Source organism: Lacerta agilis, chromosome 4 (genome assembly GCF_009819535.1).
Source record: "Lacerta agilis isolate rLacAgi1 chromosome 4, rLacAgi1.pri, whole genome shotgun sequence".
Taxonomy (NCBI): Eukaryota; Metazoa; Chordata; class Lepidosauria; order Squamata; family Lacertidae; genus Lacerta; species Lacerta agilis.
In genome coordinates this window covers 65,677,671-65,698,338 of record NC_046315.1, presented here as the reverse complement: position 1 = coordinate 65,698,338, position 20,668 = coordinate 65,677,671, and the positions used below count along the sequence as shown (strand labels likewise).

The 20,668-nt window shown below is 39.7% G+C and overlaps 1 protein-coding gene across 2 annotated transcripts in view; it reads right to left on the bottom strand.

Moving 5' to 3' along the window:
• ARHGAP6 (Rho GTPase activating protein 6) overlaps nt 1-20,668 on the bottom strand; it is a 186,780-nt gene that overhangs the window by 20,281 nt on the left and 145,831 nt on the right. Inside the window, exons 3-4 of one of the 2 annotated variants that reach the window (XM_033147415.1) lie at nt 9,026-9,097; nt 1,893-2,149 (exon numbers count right to left, since the gene is read on the bottom strand). In XM_033147415.1, the coding sequence (XP_033003306.1) occupies nt 1,893-2,149; nt 9,026-9,097 (329 nt within the window). Of the gene's footprint in view, nt 1-1,892; nt 2,150-9,013; nt 9,098-20,668 lie in introns of both variants that reach the window. The other variant, XM_033147416.1, reaches the window with a different exon arrangement.

The window sequence follows — 20,668 nt, the reverse complement described above, 5'->3', positions numbered from 1 at the left end:
AACTGTGCCCATTTGGATGCCTCTTGAGATATTGTAACCCAACTTGTCATGAAGGTTCCTGAAGTGGAGGTGGTGGTCTTCGTCTATGTTTGGACATTGGGTACCATTTTGAATCAAGATGGCAGACTGAAATATGACTTTTGTGTGACTTTGCCCAATTTGGTGTGGTGATTACAAACAAGGTTTTCTGAGGTGGAGGAATTGGTTGTGATGATGTTAGGATACCATTGGATGCAATGAGCCATGCATTCTGCTGTATGTGGGTGCACACTCCCAAAATTCACAAATTATACTATCCATTTAAAAATCACATTTTAAAGGGGAGGGGTTGTTATTCCAAGTTCCAGGCGGTGCCCAACATTCCCTACTATAATAAAACACAATAGCCATTTTTAGAAGGGAAAATTACTTTATTCCTCAGACAGGCCAACAGAGGCATCTGCTATTCACGGGCACAACCAGTCCAACAGAAAAAGTGTACATAATGGAAGATACTGCTTTTCAGGGTAAAGCATAAATCATAAAACCATTTATAGGCAAAACTACAAAGCACAACATACAAACATTTCATTCCACACCAGCAATAAAATAACAGTTAAAATTACATCTTAAGACATCAGCATTGCATTACCACCACAATTAATCAAGCGGGTCTTTAAGACTCATTTCAAAACAATAAAAAAGAACTAAATATACCTCCACTGGGAGGAAGATTCACAATGAATGATGGGGCCACCACTAAAAAAAGAAAAGACTATTTTTTGTGTTCACAAAGGTGAAAGACCTTACGAGAGGGTCCATGATCAAGGACTCTGCCACCAGAACTAAGGGCTGGGTGTAGGCCTTCAAAAGTCTAGTCTCTAGCTAATTAGCATTTTAAATCAGTGTAATATGCTCCAACTTTGTGAATCGTATTTTCTGGATGATGTCCTAGTAGTAAATACAGGGAGGAAAGAATTCTAAACATCGGTTTTCATTTTGAAAGAAAGAAAGCCCACCAAAAATACCACTACAGTAATGGGCAGCACAAACTGCCTATCCTGTATCTGTTTAGTGAGGGAAAACCTTTCTCTTAATTATCTTGTGTAGAGCATATGGATGTGTGACTGACTCCTGACTGACACTGGAGAATATACACTGGCATAAAATGAAAATCTCTAGTCATAAGATTCTTTATCTGTAATGTACACAAGTGTTATTCTATAAGTAAAGGAAGCCATAGTCAAACAATATGCATAAATAAAAATGTGTGTCTTCAAGCCAGTTTAGATAACTTGAAATCTTGCCCATTCTTTTGTGACTTTTTTGGTTAGTCCTAATAACAGGTTGCATGATTGTGGGTTTTAGAAGTTTTACTCCAGTTATTTTTCTGAACCTCAATAGGTTGGTTTTCTTTTAACCTATTCAAGGAAAAAGCAATTTAACTTATTCCGATGCTATTTTTTAAAACGTTAGAATAGAACCAGGAGTCTAATTACGCAAGTTTTTTTATTATTATATTTTGAGGATGAAATGAGTAACTGGATGTACAATAGACTCATAAGCATCTACTATAAACAGCTTCTTCTTCTTTTTAAGTGACTGAGTGCTTTAATAATTTGAGAAAGACCAACCAGAATCTGACTGGGGAAAAGGAAAGTTTCCAAAGAATCCTTGTGTCCCCTGAGGTGTTGGCAAGAGACTTGTGTCCATTTCATTCTCTCCCACGAACAGCTGGGAATGAGAGATGACCATTAAAATTGCAACTACGGTACTATCAACTGAATCAGGGCTGACTTTAATTTAACTATGGAAGACCAGCTCTGAGATTTTAACTTCTGTAAGAAAGGCAGTGCCTGGGAAAGTCCCATAAAAGCCTGCAGCTCATGCAAATCCACTGATAGAAAACTTACTCTCCTCCTTGCTCGTGGAGCTGGTTCTGGTGTGTTAGGAGAAGTAGATTCGTTTGGTGTTTCCGAGGTGGAGCTAAGAGATGAGTTACTGCTTGAGAGTTCTTTGTTCTGTCTTTTACTCCCAAATGGTAAAAGGGAAGGTACAAATTCTGAAACATCCCTCTGCTCTTCCCTGTGAGTATCTTGTTTCAATTTGTAGGCCCGATCATTAGCGATCACTTGTGATAAAGGCATTCCAAAAGCCTGGGGTATGAATTCTGGAAAACAAAAATTATAAATTACTTTTTAGATTTCAAGTGCTAAGGCTAACAACCTCAAGAGGATCCTTTTTACATTTTATAATGTCACTCAACACATTAAAATGGATTCCACGAGTCCCAGGCAACACATATTATTGTACGAAGCAGAGAGTTATAATTTTAAATCTGCTCAGTGAGTCTCCACAAAGTCTCAGAAGCAGTTGCATGGGGACGTGTCAGAATAAATGGAGAATGGTGCATGGAAGAGACGTAGAAAGAGAGATTAGGAAGGGGATAGGGCGCTTGAAGACTCAAGTATTAAGAAGGGTTTCCCTCTAATGATCTCAAAACACATGCAATTTGTCAAAGGATGGTTTCTAAAAAGCAGGTGGTTTATTTTAAGCTTCTGGTTTTATGTGTGGAAAAAATGGCAGCTATGCAAACTTGAACCCAATTATTTCCCCCCATCATCTACCAAATATCAACAGTTGTTGTTTTCCCCCCAACATACACACAGACACGTGTTCTGTTCAATTCAATTGGTGTATGTATAGTTTTATATTGTGATTTAGATTTCTTTTGACTACTGCAAAAGTACTACGCATAATAGGAAGTTATATAAAATTGTAAAAGCAGCAAAAATACAGAACAAACAATGCTTGAAAAACATTTCTGAAAAATAAAGAACATGCCATTTTACATTCGCCAGGAGAATTCCCTCTTTTGGATAGGCAATTGCATACCAACGTCACTACTGAAATCATTTGAACAATTCAAACATAAACAGAAAGAAACACTTTATATTATCATAGAACGGGTAGAAAGTAAACATAGAAAAAGAATGGATCAATTTTTCTAGCTATAATAAATGAAAAAAATAAAATATTTATTCACAGCAGTGCATCTTTTCCTGGAAGTAATGACGAACGGAACGAGACAAGGATCAGCACTCCACAAGGTACAGCAAAACAGCAGTTCCTATGATACACAGAACCTACACAGCCAAATTGGGAAGTTCTCAGTTGATGAAATGATCATCAAGGGAGATCTCCACATTGTCCTTCCAAAGAAAAAGCCTAATTATAATGCAACAAGAACCCTCTGCCTTAAATTAACTTTAAAGGATTCAAATGCTCCCATACTACACATACGCTATTTTATTATCTTCACTTGATAAGAGTTCAAGGATAATATTTTAGTGTATCATATTTCAGAGAGTGTGGTGGTGCTTAGAGCCATCTCAAGGATAAAATGTTTTAGGAACAAAGGAACTGGGACTAATCTGCCAACTGATTGGACATCCTGAGAACCATTTATTCATATAAAAAATGGCATTGTTTCTTCCTTAGTCTGCAAACACTGAATCTTCTACTTGGCTACAAAGGTGAAAAGTTTAAAACCTCTCTCTCTCTCTCTCTCTCTCTCTCTCTCTCTCTCTGTGTGAGAGAGAGAGAGGGAGAGGGAGAGGGAGGGAGAGATGTAGTGAAGGAGAGGTGAGGAAGACAGAATAAGCTGTTAAGCTTTAGCTGCAGTAGCTAGCTTGGTTTTAAACTTCAATTTTTATTTTTTTTCTACAACTGTTGCAATGTTGTTTGTCCTCTTGAACTGAGCCATGCAAAACAATAAATGAAAAAGACTATTCAGATTTTTAGAACTATTCCTCCTTTTAATTAAACAGCAGGCACTGATGTCAAAAATATCAAAACAAGGTTGGCGTTAACGCCTTGCAGCAGCCCTTTCCTTATTTTGTTTGCAATGACCTTTAAAGATGACAGCATTTATTTAGCCACTGAAGCTATTTAACTGACAAAAGGAAGGAAAGACTCTGCTTGGCTTTTAAAGGAATGGAAGCACCGTTGGTTTCTGTTCAGTCTTGAAGTATTAGAGAGCACTAACAATATATCAAATAGCAGGAAAGTGTACTGCCAAGGGATGGAGTGATGTAAATAGCTGTGAGAAGAGGGATGGTCACATCACAAAGTCACTGAAGGCTCCTTTTTAAAACTGTAATAAATTTGTTTTGCTCTATATATTTCCTAATAAGAATATACATGGGGACAAGAGAGGGCTCTTTTATTAGAAGAATAGCCATGCCCACAAATCAAACCTCAAAAGTCTTCAATTTTAAGCTTTCCAAAACATCATATCTTGCTCAAAGTGGTTCAGAAGGAAAAAGCAGGCACATCCACACAATTGTTTGTTCAGTTGTGGGGCATTATTACAGAAGGCTATCATACCCATTCTACAAAGGTACAGTATAAGACAGAGTTGTGTGGTTGGGACAGAAGGGAATTTGTTTTGCCTCCATTAAAGCTAAATCTACTTTACATACAACAACCTTTCCTGCAGTAGTAGTTACTGTAATCAACTGAGCCAACTTAAAAGAAGACATGATTTAAAATCATATAACTACGGATGCTCACTTCAATTTCTAATTTGTTTCTCATTTGTTCACATGGTCCAAGAGTGTGTCAAAGCAGAAGTCAAAAACTCCTAGGAAAATGAGAAGCTCTTGCCTCACTATTCATTCATCCTGAGGAATCAAGCGATTGATTATGTAAGCCAGGAATGGGTAACCTGTGCTCTCCCACCAGATGTTGTTAGATCCCAAGTTCCATCATCCTTGACCAATTATCATGCTTGCTTGGAATGATGGGAGTTGGAGTCCAACAAGAGCTGGAGGACCACAGGAGCTGATGTCAGCAGAAGGAAGGTGATTATTTCTGGTCTGCAAAGTCTCACGTTCCCAACAGAAGCAAAGTGTGACTTGCGTATAGCCCACAATGACCAGCACAGTAGGTGTGTACTCAAATATTCTGGGATTCCCAGACCTGTCTGTCAGTATAACAACCAACAATACCTCTGAATTACCCCAACACTAGTTGTGTAAAGGAGCCCTTGCTTAATGAAAGACAACCTGTAAGGGTTCTGCTGTGGTTCTTCACGAGTAAAGAAGTTCGACTCAGGTCCCATATATTTACAGGTTTCATTGTGCAGATATGTACAGTGCAGAGCTCAGAAGTCCATGACCAGCTTAGTCACTTTCAGATCCCGGAAGTGGAGCTTTTTGGGAGCGCCCCCAACATAAGAACTTGGGCACCCCCACTCTCCTCCTACCCTCCTTACGTTTGACACCCCTACGTAATTGGGGCGATGGAACTGTCATTGCTCCCTCTTGTTTGTGCCCGCTGACTGGGTGTTGGGTCTCTGGAGCATCCCCCAGCCGCCTCTCCGCTGGGCTGCTTTCCTGCCTGTCGCTCCCGCTGGAGATTCCCCTGCTATCCCCGCGGTGCTGGGGCTCTCTATCCCCTGACACCCCCTGTGCCGCCCCGACTGGGCGCTGCCTGTTCCCTGACACAACCGTTTATGAGCTTCTCTGCATAAAATCATGTCAAAGTAGGGTTATGAAACATAATCTAAATCTAAAACTGACATCCTCCCTGATGTCAGTAAGTGCCTCCTCACTAGTCCCCAAGAACTAAACCAGAGGCTTAGCATAAAAAGTGAGACAGCTGCAAAGCAGTGCTTGCAGGCAGGCGGAATTAGGAGAAAGCCACGGTGAATGAGAACACTCAAGACACATCTGTGCTAGGACGCCTACACGTGCTGTGCCGTACTGAGCAGATTGTTTGTTTTGGATATGTTGCCTGGCAATGGAAGGCATTCATTTTATAAAATAAACTTCTGAAAGGCTTGTTAAAAAACACAATTGTGCGAGCACAGAAGAGAACATTTTTTCAACTCGCTGTCAAGCATAAAGGGGAAGGGTGGGGGGTCGGGGGCTGGCTACGAATGCTGCTTAGGACAGCGTGGGTTGACCATGAATCAAGTCACTGCACTGTACTCACATCCTCACAGAGAGGAACTATACTGAGCGGTTCATTGTGCTGCACAAAGGAACACCCCACAAAGAAAAATGAAGGCATAATCTGCTTGGAAGGCAAACCATTTTTCAAGTTCTTTTTTCATGTTTCACTGCATATACTAGCAGTTCCACGGAAAGCATGCTCACTCCCAGGAACCAGCTCGGGACAGCTTACCAAAGCAAAATACTGTGGTCTGAAAAATGTTAAGGCCAGCAGTGAACTTTAACGTTACCAAGGGACCAATCTCAGGGAAGCGTGAAGTCCAGATATGCGCTCAATTTCAAAGTGACTTTCAATACGACACGGACTGCTGGCGTATGTTGATAGGACTGGAAAGAGGGACATTCCAGGATGATTTATGCTCAGAAATGGAAAGAAGATTCTGTACCAACCAAGGAGGAATGGCAGACTAAATCAATGGACTGTGCCGAAATGGCATAGCTTTATAAAAGACTGGGGGAAATATGTGGATTATTTGAACTGTCATAGTACACATATATGCTAGTACACTAGCAGGATTAACTTAAACCAAAGAGTTAATGCTAAAAGATCACTAGGGATAAATTATTAATTGCGGCAATGAAGGAGATGCAGTGTTACAAATTAATTTTTTTTAAAAGAAATGGCAAAAGGAGTGGGAGTAAGTAAAAAAAATACGTATTTGTTGGGAAATATCGGATTGTTTTCATGTCAAAATATCTCGGGGGGGGAGGAAAAAATATTATTATTATTATTATTATTATTATTAAAATAGGAAAGCGGGACATAAATACAGTCTCCTCAATGGTACCTGATTCTGCCTGACTGCATTATCTAGTTGCTGCTTTAAGCCACCTTGCTATCTGTTTTGGTGTTTTTAGCTGACATTCTAATTTTGTCTTAGTCATTTTATTGCTGCGTCATTCATTGTGTTGTTATTTTTAATTGTTAACTGTCTTGGGACCCATCTGGAAAGCCAGACAAAAAGATACAAATATAAACAATGAATAAAATAATCTGTGGCAGCCACAAAAATAACAGCGACGGCACAAAGCCTCAACAAGTGAATCCACCACACCAGGAAGCTGCTTATTAATATACCCTGCACATGCATGTGGGCGAGAGCAGTCTTTGGGTGTCATCAAGAACCTGGTTAGTTCCACCTGCCTTATCCCACTCCTCCGTTCCAGGAGAAGTTGTTGCTGGAACACACACACACACACACACACACACACAAACACAAACTGACCTCCATAAAACCCATGGCAAGGGTGCCATTCCATTTAGCCCTGGAAAGAATATAGCCCTGGTTGGGAGGCAGGGCATGGTGACACAGGTGGGTTAGGAAGGTCAACCAGGATGTCAAGTGGGCTGTAAGAGACTGTATTATAACATTAGCAATACTTTTAAGAATACATACTGTATAGGAAAGCAGTCACACTAAGCAAGTTCATCCCTACCAAACCCAGTTTTAGCTAATCGTAAGAACTGTGTGCTGCCCAAGACCACAAGTTTTCAAAATTTATCTCGAGTGCTACAATTAATAACGGTTTAGTTTGTTTTTGACACCCTCTCTGCTAAACAATGGAGAATTACTACACTTGGGCCAGATTTAGAAGGCTGTCCAGGGGGCACTTCTCACAGGCTGTCTACTCAAGTAGTGTGAGTGATTCTGATTGGATCCATGCATGCAAATATAGCAAAGATAAATCATGACAAATATTTGTATCAAAGACATAAAACCGGGGGGGGGGGTGGATGTAAGTAAAAATGGGGAATTCAAACACAGAACAAATGGAAGCAGGTGCTGAAGATGCAGCTCACCTAGGAACACCATTTGATCTGTGGCCAGACCTGAAGAAACATATTCTTTCAGCTTAAAAAATAATAACATTGCTCTCAACTCACTTTAAAAATGCAGCTGTACCAAGAGCCTGATGGCTAACTAATGCAAAGTTAATTAAGTTAGATTCATGCTGGAACCAGCAGAATTGCAGCAGCCCATTAATAACTCGTTTCATTGTTAGGCTGTGAAATCTTCTCCTTAGCTATAATGAAAGTACGACGTAAGATTTGCCACTCTCAAAATACAATGCCAACTGGCTTTAAGCATAGAGGATGAAAGCTCGGATGAAGATAAAATGGAAATTGGATTTTTATTATTTTTCTCCCAAGTGCTGGAAATGGCCTGTCTGGCTCTTAGAAAACAGGATTTAGCAGCGGGGATGCAAACATGTTGACTTCTCCTTACTTCTTTTGTCTGCGAGATTTCCAAACGGGACATTGCTGGTTTGATACAACCTTATGGCTTAAATGCCTTTAAGTCATTCTGTAGTCGCTTGCTTGCTTTAGGGGGGTAATCCTAACCCCGGTCTCTACTGGGAGGGGAGCAAGAGGTCTAGCACAGGCCAAATGGGATCCACTGGAACCCAGATCAACTCAGCCCTTCCTGACCCTCAGTATGCTTTGTTTTGGTGCTTTCTGCTGGCAGGGATTCCACTACCAACACTTCCAGCCACCTATTTGGCTGGGAGAAGGTAAAAGTCTATGCCGGAGTGATAATGGTATCACTCCACAGGTCACACCTAGTCAGAGGCTGGGCAGAACAATACTTCTGCTCATTCTAGCTCCTGCCTAGTAGTAGTAGTAGTAGTAGTAGTAGTAATTTATTTGTACCACATCCATCTGACTGGGTTTTCCCAGCCACTCTAGGCAGCTTCCAACATATATAAAAACATAATAAAACATTAAACCTTAAAGACATTCAACTGACACACAAGGGGGTTTGGACTGCTCTGCCTATGAATCACATCAAAAGCACAGGAGCAACAGCCATGTTAATGACATTCAAGTTTCTCTGTAAATAGAATATTTATGTCATAGGTTTTTTTTAAAAAAATATAATGCATCTCCTTAAAGGGAGGGTATCTTTAAAGAAAAACTGTCCACCCGAAAACAAGTAAATAAATATGTTTTACAAAAAAATTATTTTAACCATGACTGAGTTTTTGTAAAGCACCAAGTATTCAATACATACGTTTTACTGTACCTTTATCTTTGTTTTTTTCCTTTCCAAGGGAATCCAGTTTCTTTCGTAATGATTTCTTCCTCTTTTGTCCATCTACAAATAAAAACATTTGTTATATTTTAAGGGGAGAAAAAAGTACTAAGATGAAAGAATGCAGCAGAACTGATATTGAACAATAACTAGTCCCCCACGACAAGAGCATATAGATTTTCTTTTATTAAAAAACCCTATCCAAATGAGGTCTTGCCTACAAACCCTTCACCTGATTATAATACCAAAGGACATGGATACTTACTTCTAGAAGAGTTAATATATTACAGTTCTTAAAGAAGAATGAATATTTGCCTAGGAAAATATATGTGTGGAGTGCTATTTTGCTACATCTTTTGAGAAACTGTGTGTATGTGTGTGTACCCATGTACCTGAAGATTCGGTCAATCAAGTGAATGTCTTTTTTATTTCAAATATTTATATGCCACTTAATACTCAGAATTTCTAAGTGCTGTACATAAAATGTTTTTTTAATAAGAAAAATTGAAATTAATCCTGAAAATAGAAAACTATGTTAACATGCCTGCTGAAATACATCTAGCCCGGATCTTTAATCCATCTAAAGGTTATGCTTATTATATGTTCACAGCAATGAAATCTTTACAAGGCATTTCAAAAGGCAAACACATGAAAGCAATTTATCAGGAACCAAATATTTAAAGCACTCATTGCTAAAGTTCATGGTAAGAATGGTATCTTTCACCAAAATTTTCATTGATGTTGGGGGGTAGACAACCAATGTGTCTACTCCACTAGCTCCTCGAGTTTTCCACAGAGTCCCTCACTACTTTCTGAAGAAGCACCTGGGAGAGCTTTGCAACAACCCTCAAGAGCATGGCCTTCCTTTTTATACTCAGATCAAAGCAGCGTCACATGTTGCCATACTGCACTACAAATCTCCCTCCTACCTGCACGTAGCTCAATTGGCCAAACCCAACATGATTACAGGGTTGGGGAGGCCCATGCCCAATCATGCCCCTGAAAGATACTCCAAGAAAATCCTGCTCTCATTGTTGTAGCCTTTTCAAGCCTTGAGGACTGGATGTTGGCAGATCATTAACACAACATATATGTATATTCCAAACCCTGGCTGGTAAAACATCATGGTTTAATGGATCAGCAGGGCTGCAGTGGGAAGGATCCAAGGTACTTCACACCCTTTCTCTCCCACCAGCCCTCTTTCCCCTGCTGGGAAACCACAGAAACAGAGAATTGTAGAGTTGGGAGGTACCCCAATGGCCATCTACCGGTAAGTCCACCCCCCTGCAATGCAGGAATACAGTTAAACCCTTCCTCAGCTGGTTAAATCTCGCCTCCTCTGTGATTCCCATGATGACTGGCCCCATGCTGCTATTATGCTTTTTTCTAAGCTTAACAGCAACATGGGAGAGTAGGGGAATTTCCATCAGAATTGTGGGAAGCGGTGTGAAAGATTAAAACTTTCCTCTCCCTGCAATGTGCCTTGTGCTGCTCAGCTGACTGGGGAACAACGGAGAGTAGTGAAAAAGGAACTGGACTGCAGAAAAACGTTGATCTTTCTCCGGAGCCCCCTTTCCTCATGCTGCTTGGCTGATCAGTGGGAGGGAAGTTGTGGGTCACCTAAGATTAGGCAATGGGCCAGGAACAGCCCAGGGAGTACAAAATACAACTTCTGAACAAGACATAGAATATACTGACTGGAAAATATGTGTATTGTCCAGAGAATGTACAAAATGTGGTCAAGATACACATTCCTGAAGGCCTCTTGGAGATTATACATAATGGCTGGAGAACATGCAAAATTTGGTTGAAAAATGCATATTTCCCAAGGCCTGTTGAAGATTATGTCTATTAACTAGGAAATGCGCATAATTACTTCTTAATGGAAGGTGAATATGCATAATGACTAATCGCTATGCACATTAACTGCTCAATTAACATTTCCCTTAACATACATGTGTGTGTGCATGTTAATATGAACATACTATTCCAGTCCTACAAGTGAAATGGACTGGGTGGGGGGGAGACATAGAGACAGAGAAAGAGTGAATACATATTCAAATGTGTAAAGTATCTGTTTGCAAAATTAATAAATAATATGTCAGAAGTAGTTTAAGCACATACAACTTTAAGCAGCAAACCTAATCCCCGTGGAATAAGTCACCATTAGCTCTCAAGTAAACATGTTTATTATAGCATCTACTGTCCCCTAATAACAAGTTTCCACAGTTCTTTAAGATATTGTAAAGGAAGACTTGTGCAGCTCAGTTGACAAGTTTCTTCTTGCATCAGTGCAAGTCAATGGTGGGCTTTCAATTCCTGAAGTGTTTTTTGTAAATTGTCTGCCATAAAACGGTATTTTACTTTCAACACATGTATTAGCACAATTCAGTCACTGAAACTAGGTGCCTGTTTTAACATGTCACCTAACTTTCTAAAGTGTAGTAGACCTACAGCTTTTTTTTTGTATAGTACTGTATACTGTATTATTTAATCCTGTAAATCTTATTGTTCCGATTTTATACAATTGTATAAGACAGTAACAAAGCTACACTAACTTAGATCATGAGAATATTTAACTGTTTCAGTTTTTAGGTCTGGGTTGTACAACTTAAGACTGCAAGTGGGAGCAAGATGATCAAATGCTATCCATAGGAAACAAACTGAACTTCAAGTACCAAATATATCCAATGTTTTATTAACGACACACCTCAGATGGTGAAGAATACAAGAGTTGCCATGCGATGTCAGGCCAGATGTTCATCAAACCTTAAATTATGAGCCCAACCCATGGTGAACCCAGAAAGTTCAAAAGCAGGGCATGGTAGGAAGAATCATGGCTTTGGTTTGACCTCAGCATTTGATAAATGGAAGTGCATTTCCTGAGCACAGAGAGATTTCAAGTCTATGGACACAAATGGGATTGAAGCTCATGTTTTTCTCCAAAACCAGTAAGGTAGAAAAAAGGTTATGCCAAACTCTTTCTCCTCTCACATGCTCACTTTCCACTGCAAACTTCCTCCCTTCCAGTTTAATTCTCCCCCATTTGAACAAGAAATCTAGTCTCTGAGGTAAGCTAAGGGAAAGGTGCTGCCTAGAAAAATAGAAGTCGGTAGTGTAGTAGTTAAGGATGTCCAAGGACATCTACCACAACTCCGAACAGAGGGGCAGACAGGGGGTTGAGAATCCCAAGTTTGCCAGAGCTGTACTTCTGTCCCCAATGGCATGGACAAATAGCAATTCGTGAACTTTTCCTTCTCTGATCAGACAAGGAGAGGGCTTAATACACCAAAGCATACCATGGAATATGATCAAGAATGTGCATGCTTTTAACTGATCAAATATTAACTAGGTGCAAGCTACTGAAGTTCAGTATTAAAAAAAAAAACTATGGTACCATAACGTTCCTGTTGCTTGGCAGCTGGGACTGGTTGCCCTCAAGTTTGCTTTTAAAATTCCATCTACTTTCTGCCACTCAATATTTCAATTCTATATTTTTAAATGCAGAAAAGAATTGATGTTTTTCTGTTTGCTTCAATTTAAGAGTTTCTACTGGCTCCAACAAAATCAATGTTATGTTTGTTGAAAGCAAATATTATCATTTAATTGAAACGTAATTCCTCCTCTTTGATCCATTTGCACTGACTGGGTTTTATCTGATTGAAAATTTGTACAAATATTCTACACGGCTTCACGTTCTGATAGTAATACAACATAGAAAAATGAATGCTTCTATTGTTCACGGAAATGGTTACTCTTCAAACATAGTTCCCCTGTATCTTCTGTTGTTTGCCAATTTGAAATACAGATAAAAGTTATCTAGAACAGGGAATGGCCCAACACACTTTTAGACCAGGCTTATACCACAAAAAGGACAGGCTTATTGGGTTTGAAACTGATGCTTCACTCAGTATTGCTGTTACCCCTTCATCATAAATTCATATATAGGCATTTAAACATACACATTTAACATGAAATCCACAAAACCTTCTTTAATACAGCTGCTTTCCAAAACCACTATGCAATTCCATTCCTAATAAAGATTATTATCCTTATGGAGAACCAGTAGAGAGATACTTAATCTCTGAACCAAAACTCAAAAACATCATTATACTAGAAAAAAATATATGCAAGAAAACTGGAACACAGAAAACTCTGAGTCTATTAAATAAATTACAAGTTTCTTTTTCTCGGTTTAACAACTAGTGACCCCGTGAAATTATTATTTCAAATCAATTAAAAGGATTTCTGTTGAATATTAAAATATAATCAAAGCTTTGGACGCTGGCTGAAAAGTTACAGGGTTCAGCAGAAGCCCTGCTAAGTGAGCAGAATATCATATACACTGTTGATATGACAGAAAGGCAACTGAATGCACCAGCTGAATTCTCTAGCAGCTGAACTATTCTGTTGGTAAATACCGGTATACTCCAGCAGAACAGAGCTGAAACAGAGCAGGGGTCCTATACTCCAGCCTTCTTGATATGGTGCCCTCAATATATTTTGGACTACAACACCTATCAGCCCATGTTGGTTGGAGCTGATGGGAGATGTGGTCCAAGGCATAAGGGTGGCACCATGTCAGGGAAGACTGCTATAAACCTACAGTCTATGCATCCCCATTGATGGTGCAACTTTTACACCAACACCGGACTTGGTGGAGGGAATTTTACTGAAACCACCACCCAACCTGAGCACAAGTCTAACTCAGCACATCACACATGAACATAAACCCCACACAAGGAGATCATAACTCATGATAGGGCGTGTAGCACGGGGCTCTTTCTCTCTGGCTCTGTATTGAACATACTTAAAGAGTTCCCAAGGGGAAACTTTGGTGATGGCAAAAGAACCACATTGCATAAAACAGTCTGATGTGCACATGGGAACTACAGAACAGTGGTAAAGCCTCTCTGCCTAGAATAATATTTTATGCATTGGGGAAATATTAAAGGTAAATAAAAAGAAGAGAGCCACGCTCTGTATTTATTTCAGATTTTATAAATGAAAATTAAGGGAAATATGAATGAACTACCAGGTAATTCTGAATGGATTTTCTCTTTCTTTTTCAATTTTTCTTTCTGTTCTTTTAATTTCCCAACCAAGGACCCTAGAGGATTTATAGAATGACAGAATTGTAATTCACAAGCACCTCTCAACCACCATAAACACAAGGTAAGCATAGCTAAACCCTGCACACATCCTATGAGAATTTTCTCTCCCCTTTAATGACGAGAAAAGAAATTGCATTTAACAATTAACTGATGCAAAATGGGTGAAAAAAATATGGAAGAAATCTTCAACACAGTGCTATCAAGCAAGTATGAGAGAAGAATGTCTGAATGTACACAACCTAGTCTGACAAGTCCTAAATGTAAAAAGTGGCTACGTCAAGAAAAAGACCTGCTATTCTATGCCAATTTAACTCTTTTTCTATGCCATAAAAATATCAAAACAAGCAAACTATTGACAGGCCATAACCTTCTGTGTTTTCCCCAACTCCAGGCTCTGGGATTGAATCACAGATCTTTGGCACAAAGCCATGCTGCTAGAGCCCTACAGCTTTGCTGCAGAACACTGGCCCATTTTAGTGTGCCTTTCTCTACCTTCCAACCCCTAATCCCAATCCCATTATTTTATAATGAGAGGAAGCAATTAATGAGAAATATGGCTTAAATTAAATCAGAGGTAAAGTCTCGAAAATATTTGACAGGGACCAAATCTTTTTTGCAGTTTTCTTAACACTTTTTTTGTACTTAGATATGTTGAAATGAAGGTGCCTGATAACAAATGATTTATTGCTGTTGCTCTCCAAAACTAAAATAAAATCTAAGCATTGGAATCAAGTGCATGGAAATGGGAGTGGAGGGCTGTGGGATCCATTCTATAGCCAAGTGGTATGTTTGCCACTATGAGCTATTTGGCGAACCTACTATGGACAGGGTTATAGAATTAATCATTAATTTGTGTTAATATATAATCACCATCTGCAAAATTTTTTAAAAAGATAATGGCTGAAGGTGTGGTGCATTTCAAAAATGTAGGCACTCTTGCATGCTTTAGGATGCAAGGTCACTGCATATGGTTTCACAGCATGGCATATCCTGCATACTGGACCGAAGCCAAATATTCAGAATAATTATGGTTGATGTGCAAATAATTATGAGATTTTAAAAGTGAATAAATGTGTAATTATGTACAGTTTTGTTCTAGTTTCAGACATTAGGAAACAATGTCTAAAGTATTCTTTACCAACCTCAAAAACCAGAATTATTCTCTTAAAAATAAAATTAAACAACAGGATTATGAACTGCTTAATATAAGTCTGAAGAGCTGCAACAGCCATTGCACGGCACACTGACAGAATATTTCTTGTAACATCTTCAGAATCAGTCCCAATTGTAATGTATAAACAGACAAAAGACAACAGGAAATTCCAAGAGCTTCAGCCAATAAATTCCATTGAGTTTTCCCAGTTAAAGAGTGTTTTTTTCAAGTGAACTAACACGAACCTTGGTTGCGCAAGAAATTCATAAATTCCCCACTGCTCAGTCAAAAGGTAAGTTATTCTTCTGCTCCTAACTTTCTTTAGGAAATTATATACAGTACCAAGAAATACAACTGCAGTATTAAAGCAACATGTTTTTTCTAATCTCTCTACCTACTTATTAGTGTAAGCATAGAAACTCTGGAAAAAAATAAAAATAAAACTGCCAATATCATAATGCCGGCCTATGGTGCAATAGCATTTGGAAAACTGTGTATAGTTCTGGTAACCTAACCTCAAAAACAATATTGTAGAATTGAAACAGGTTCAGAAAAGGGCCACCAAAATGATCAAAGGGATGGAGCGATTCCCCTATGAAGAACAGTTGCAGCGTTTGGGAAATTTTAGTTTAGAGAAAAGGCAAGTAAGGAGTTTATAAACTTATGCATTGCGTGGAGAAAGTAAACAGAGAAAGTTTTTCTCCCTCTCTCATAACACTGGATTTCGTGGACGTTGTTGGAAGATTCATGTCAGATCAAAGAGAATACTTCTTCACATGGTGCATAGTCAAACTATGGAACTCCTCCCCCAGGAGGCAGTGAAAGCCACCAACTTGTATGGCTTTAAAAGAAGATTAGAGAAATTCATGGAGGAGCGAGTGATCAATGGCTACTAGCCATGATGGCAGTGCTCTATCAGGGGCGTTCTTAGCCCCTTGGCTGCCGGGGCGGGAAGCCAAGAGGAACCCCTGTGGGGTGGGGCATCGTGGTGCGTGCGTCATGACGTCATGACACACACGATGCCCTGCCTCCAGGGGTGCCGGGCGGCGGATTCGGGAGATTCCCGAAGCCGCTGCCCGCCGGCGGCACCACTTCGTGCCACGGCTGCTCGTGCCTGCGTGAGCAGCTGCTGCACGAAGGGGTGCTGGGCGGCGGATTCGGGAGTCTTTGCGGGCTGCAAAGACTCCCGAATCCACCGCCCGGGCTCCCTTGGCGGAGCGCAAGTCGGGGCAGGGAGAGGGCCGGGCCAGCGAGGAGGGGGTGGCACCCCACCTCGCTGGCCCGCCCCTTCCCTCCACGCCGAGCTCCGCCGCTGGAGGGGGGGGCTATTTTCGGCGCTGCCAGGGCGGAGATGCAGGGGCGGCCAGCGAGGGGGGGTGACACCCCCCTCGCTGGCCGCCCCTGTGGCTCCACCTCGGCAGTGCCGAAAATAGCCTAAAAAGATTTTTTTTTCTCTAAAAATAATAATTTTAAAGTAAAAAAAAAGCCCAGGAGGCGTGGCCGCCCCCGATGTGTCACCCCCAGCAGGGACGCTGCCTGGGGCCCCCCGCCCCCGGCTCTATATCCACAGTTGAAGGAAGCAATGCTTCAGAATACCAGCTACTGGAAACCACGGGAGGTAAGAGTGTTCTTGTACTCATGTTCTGCTCTGTGGTTTCCCACAGGCATCTACCGTATTTTTTGCTCCAAAAGACGCACTTTTTTCCTCCTAAAAAGTAAGGGGAAATACCTGTGCGTCTTATGGAGCGAATGGTGGTCCCTGGAGCTAAATTGCCCAGGGGCCAAAAGAGGATCGTACTTTTTATTTTACAAAGAGAAAAGGGGGTGTTGAAAGTACCCCGCTCAGCAGCTAATCAGCAAGAGATCGGGAGAGAGATAAGAGTCCCGGCTCCCTTTCAGCCCCGCCCTCCTTTGTTGAATGTGCTGCAGAGGGAGGTTGTTTGTTTCCCCAGGACATGTGACTGGCTGATTAGATTATCTGTCTGGAAACTGTAGAAATGGCTCCCTTTCCTTAAGATTTTTCAGAAATGTGAGTTGAACCCCATAAAAATGGGCCTTTTTCTCTTTGCTTTTCCCCCTTTGCAAAAAAAGCTGCAAAACCTTTAGCTGATCCTCGGGAAAAAAAACCCAGGGCTTTTCCCTTTTCAAAAAAAGCTGCAAAACTTTTAGCTGATCCTAAAAAAAAGCCTTTTGCCTTTGCAAAAACAGCTGCAAAACTTTTAGCTGATCCTAAAAAAAGCCAGGGCTTTTCCCTTTGCAAAAAAGCTGCAAAACTTTTAGCTGAGCCTCCAAAAAAAAAAAAAAAACCACAAAAAGGGCTTTTAGAGGAGGAAAACCAGAAAAATATTTTTTCCCCTTGTTTCCTCCTCTAAAAATGAGGTGCGCCCTATGGTCCGGTGCGTTCTATGGAGCGAAAAATACGGTAGTTGGCCACTGTGAGAACAGGATGCGGGACAAGATGGGCCATTGGCCTGATCTTGCAGGCTCATCCTATGTTCATTCAGAATAGTTAGATCATAGTTTTAGGCCTGTATTAAGTTCCAGATTCAACATTTGGATAAAAACATTCCCATAATGGCTACACTTTTCAAAAAGTGATGTTACTTTTTTTAAAAAATATTTTTATTAAATATTTTCTTGATGTTACTTTTATATCATACATTGCTTATTTAGGGCATAATATTTTGAGCATATTATATTCTGCAGAGCTACAGAGTTTTAGAGTTCTGCTCTAAATATTTCCCGGTATCTAAAAGAGATGGTTGACTGAGTTTTAAAAGCCCTCACGAAAGAAACCATGTTGGGTATTTTCCAGTGACTCTCCAATACTCTATTCTTGGACAGGTTTTTTTTTAGTGCATGGTAGCCATCTTCACACCAGGCCTATCTGGGGTGAGTGGAATATCAAGATCAAAGGGGTATCAATATCCAATATCAACAATGGGCCAGATAAGAGTGAACAAATTGAAACTTAAAGTCGAAACAAGATAGGTGGTCAGAAGATAGTGAGTTTTCCTTCATATATCCTGCTGCAAATTCATTATTTGCTGCTGCTTTTGTTTTCTTTAAAGTTCTCAAGGCCGAAGTTCTCTCTGGTTTGCGTATTTCTTAATCTTTCCAAACAAAACTATTCTATAGGAAGGTTACAAAGGTTTATGGATTCCATTCTACAAAATGTGAAGGATGTTTTGCTTACAAATAAATCATAACCAGATGAAAGTATTTAACATCAAATAAGGAAGATATACTTTGGGGGTGGGAGTAAAAATAAGGAAGCAGCAAAAACAAATCCCTCCTAAATCTCCTACATCCAATACTCTTATTAACATTTATAATGCTTATAAGCCTCAGAAGAGTTTCATTTGAATAGTCTCATATTTGAATTTATGGATGGAATCTGGGGGTTGTTGTTCACAATTTATTATATCAGTCCCACACTGAAGCACATACAAACACTTACGTATGGTTTAAACAGATTTTATATATGTAAATAGTTCTATCAATGTTCAATTGTATTTTAATGATTGATTTTTCTTTGTTTTTACCGGTTCTTGTTTTTATCTGTAATGACTGTGTATTTGCAGGGCTACAACCAGATTAAATAAATCTTAGTCAACTCACTGACTAAATCATATGATTAAATCCACCAATTACATTTGCATACATTTCAAATGGGTATGAAGCCATAAGTATATTCTCTTAACTTGCAGATGATGCACGTATGTGCAACAGCATATCAAGTACCATCATAAAAGGGACATCTTCCATTTTATCTCACTTATGAGGCAATGACTCATGTTTGCATTGTTGTGGGCTGTCAATTAGTTCCAAACAGCAAAGGAGCCCTTTAGATAGCCATTTATTTAGCTTCTTTGATGCATGGTCACTTTTGCAAACCAAGAGAGAACTTAAGAGGATTAAGTTCTGGGAGGTGAAACTGCTTTGTTTCTCATTCTAATTCACTCCAAGATACCAGATAGGCAGTGTTCATTACTATGGAAGAAAAACAAATAAAAGCTTTCTCCATTTGACTGTGGGAAGAAGATTCAAATGACTAGGAACCACATGTGGCGGATTTAAGAGAATGCAGAGATCGCTCTTATGGGAACAATCATGTACAGCCTGTGAAAACTACCAATGTCACTGCAAAACACATACATGTACACATAGGAGCAGGAGGGAGCCACAGCAACAAATAAAAGACTCAAAAGGGGGAAACAAACTTGAAAAAAGGGCCAGCTGTTATTATTTATTTTAGCTCACTGCATATTTTAGAACTTAAGTTCTACCTTTAGAAGCAATCTCGGACCTTCTCACACAAATGCTGCTGCCTATTGTACCACCCTTCCTTGCAATCTTTACAATTTCAGTGTCAAGCATTGCCATTTGTAGGGCTGCAGCAGAAAAGTGTGAATTGAAGAAGTTGTGCAAAAAGCTCTTTGTGAGAGTTATATTTAAAGTAGCCATCACACTGATTGTTTGAATACATTCTTCCACAAGAAAGCAAGTTGCCCTCAGAACCCTTTGTTTATCTAATAATGTTTGAGGGCCGATTCAGATATTCTATCTACTCCCTATCTTGGTTTACATCTGTGTAGAAAAAAAATGTGTACATCTATGTATTCCTGCCATATAGTGTACATGTCTATTATGCCTTGTATATTTGGGAACTGAGGCACCATATGCTAATTGGTGCTAAAATTTGGAAACATAATCCATGTACATTTACTTTGATCCTTTCCACTTTTGTTCAAAAATGCAGATACATTAACATGAATGGCTAAATACAAGGGACCAAAGGCAAGTAACGACAAAAAAAGATGTAAAAACCGTAGTCACACTGAATGAAGATGACGAATAGGTAATTAAACACAACAAAGAGCACTATAAACAGAGGTCCAAAATCCCAACCCCGCCCCCTGCCAAAATAAACACAAGGCAGAAAGCACATTGCCATTTTTTCCATAGCTGAGCAGTAACATGCTGGGCACAAAACCAAACACAGCATAATAAAGGTTCTGAATGTTAAATTGTTTCTTGCTCCATTTGGACACAATTTACTCCAAGACTATGCTTTTTATCTATGAAAAGTTCAGCACAAGCCAGTCAATCAAAATTAGTCAACTGGCTAGTCAACTACAGTAAAAGAAAAGAAAGAAAAGGCATTGATAACTTCAATATTTTATAACAAGGCCCAGAAGCCAGAATGAAAAGGAAGGATTAAACTAAGTGCCCCTTGTTATTGTGAGGATTTTTACATATTTCCAGTTTGCTTGCAGGTTATGGCAAGCAGTAAAATGATCCATCCAAATCTCCAAAGTGGCAATTTCTTAAATTAGTTTACTTTGGGCATGGCAACTTTAAAGT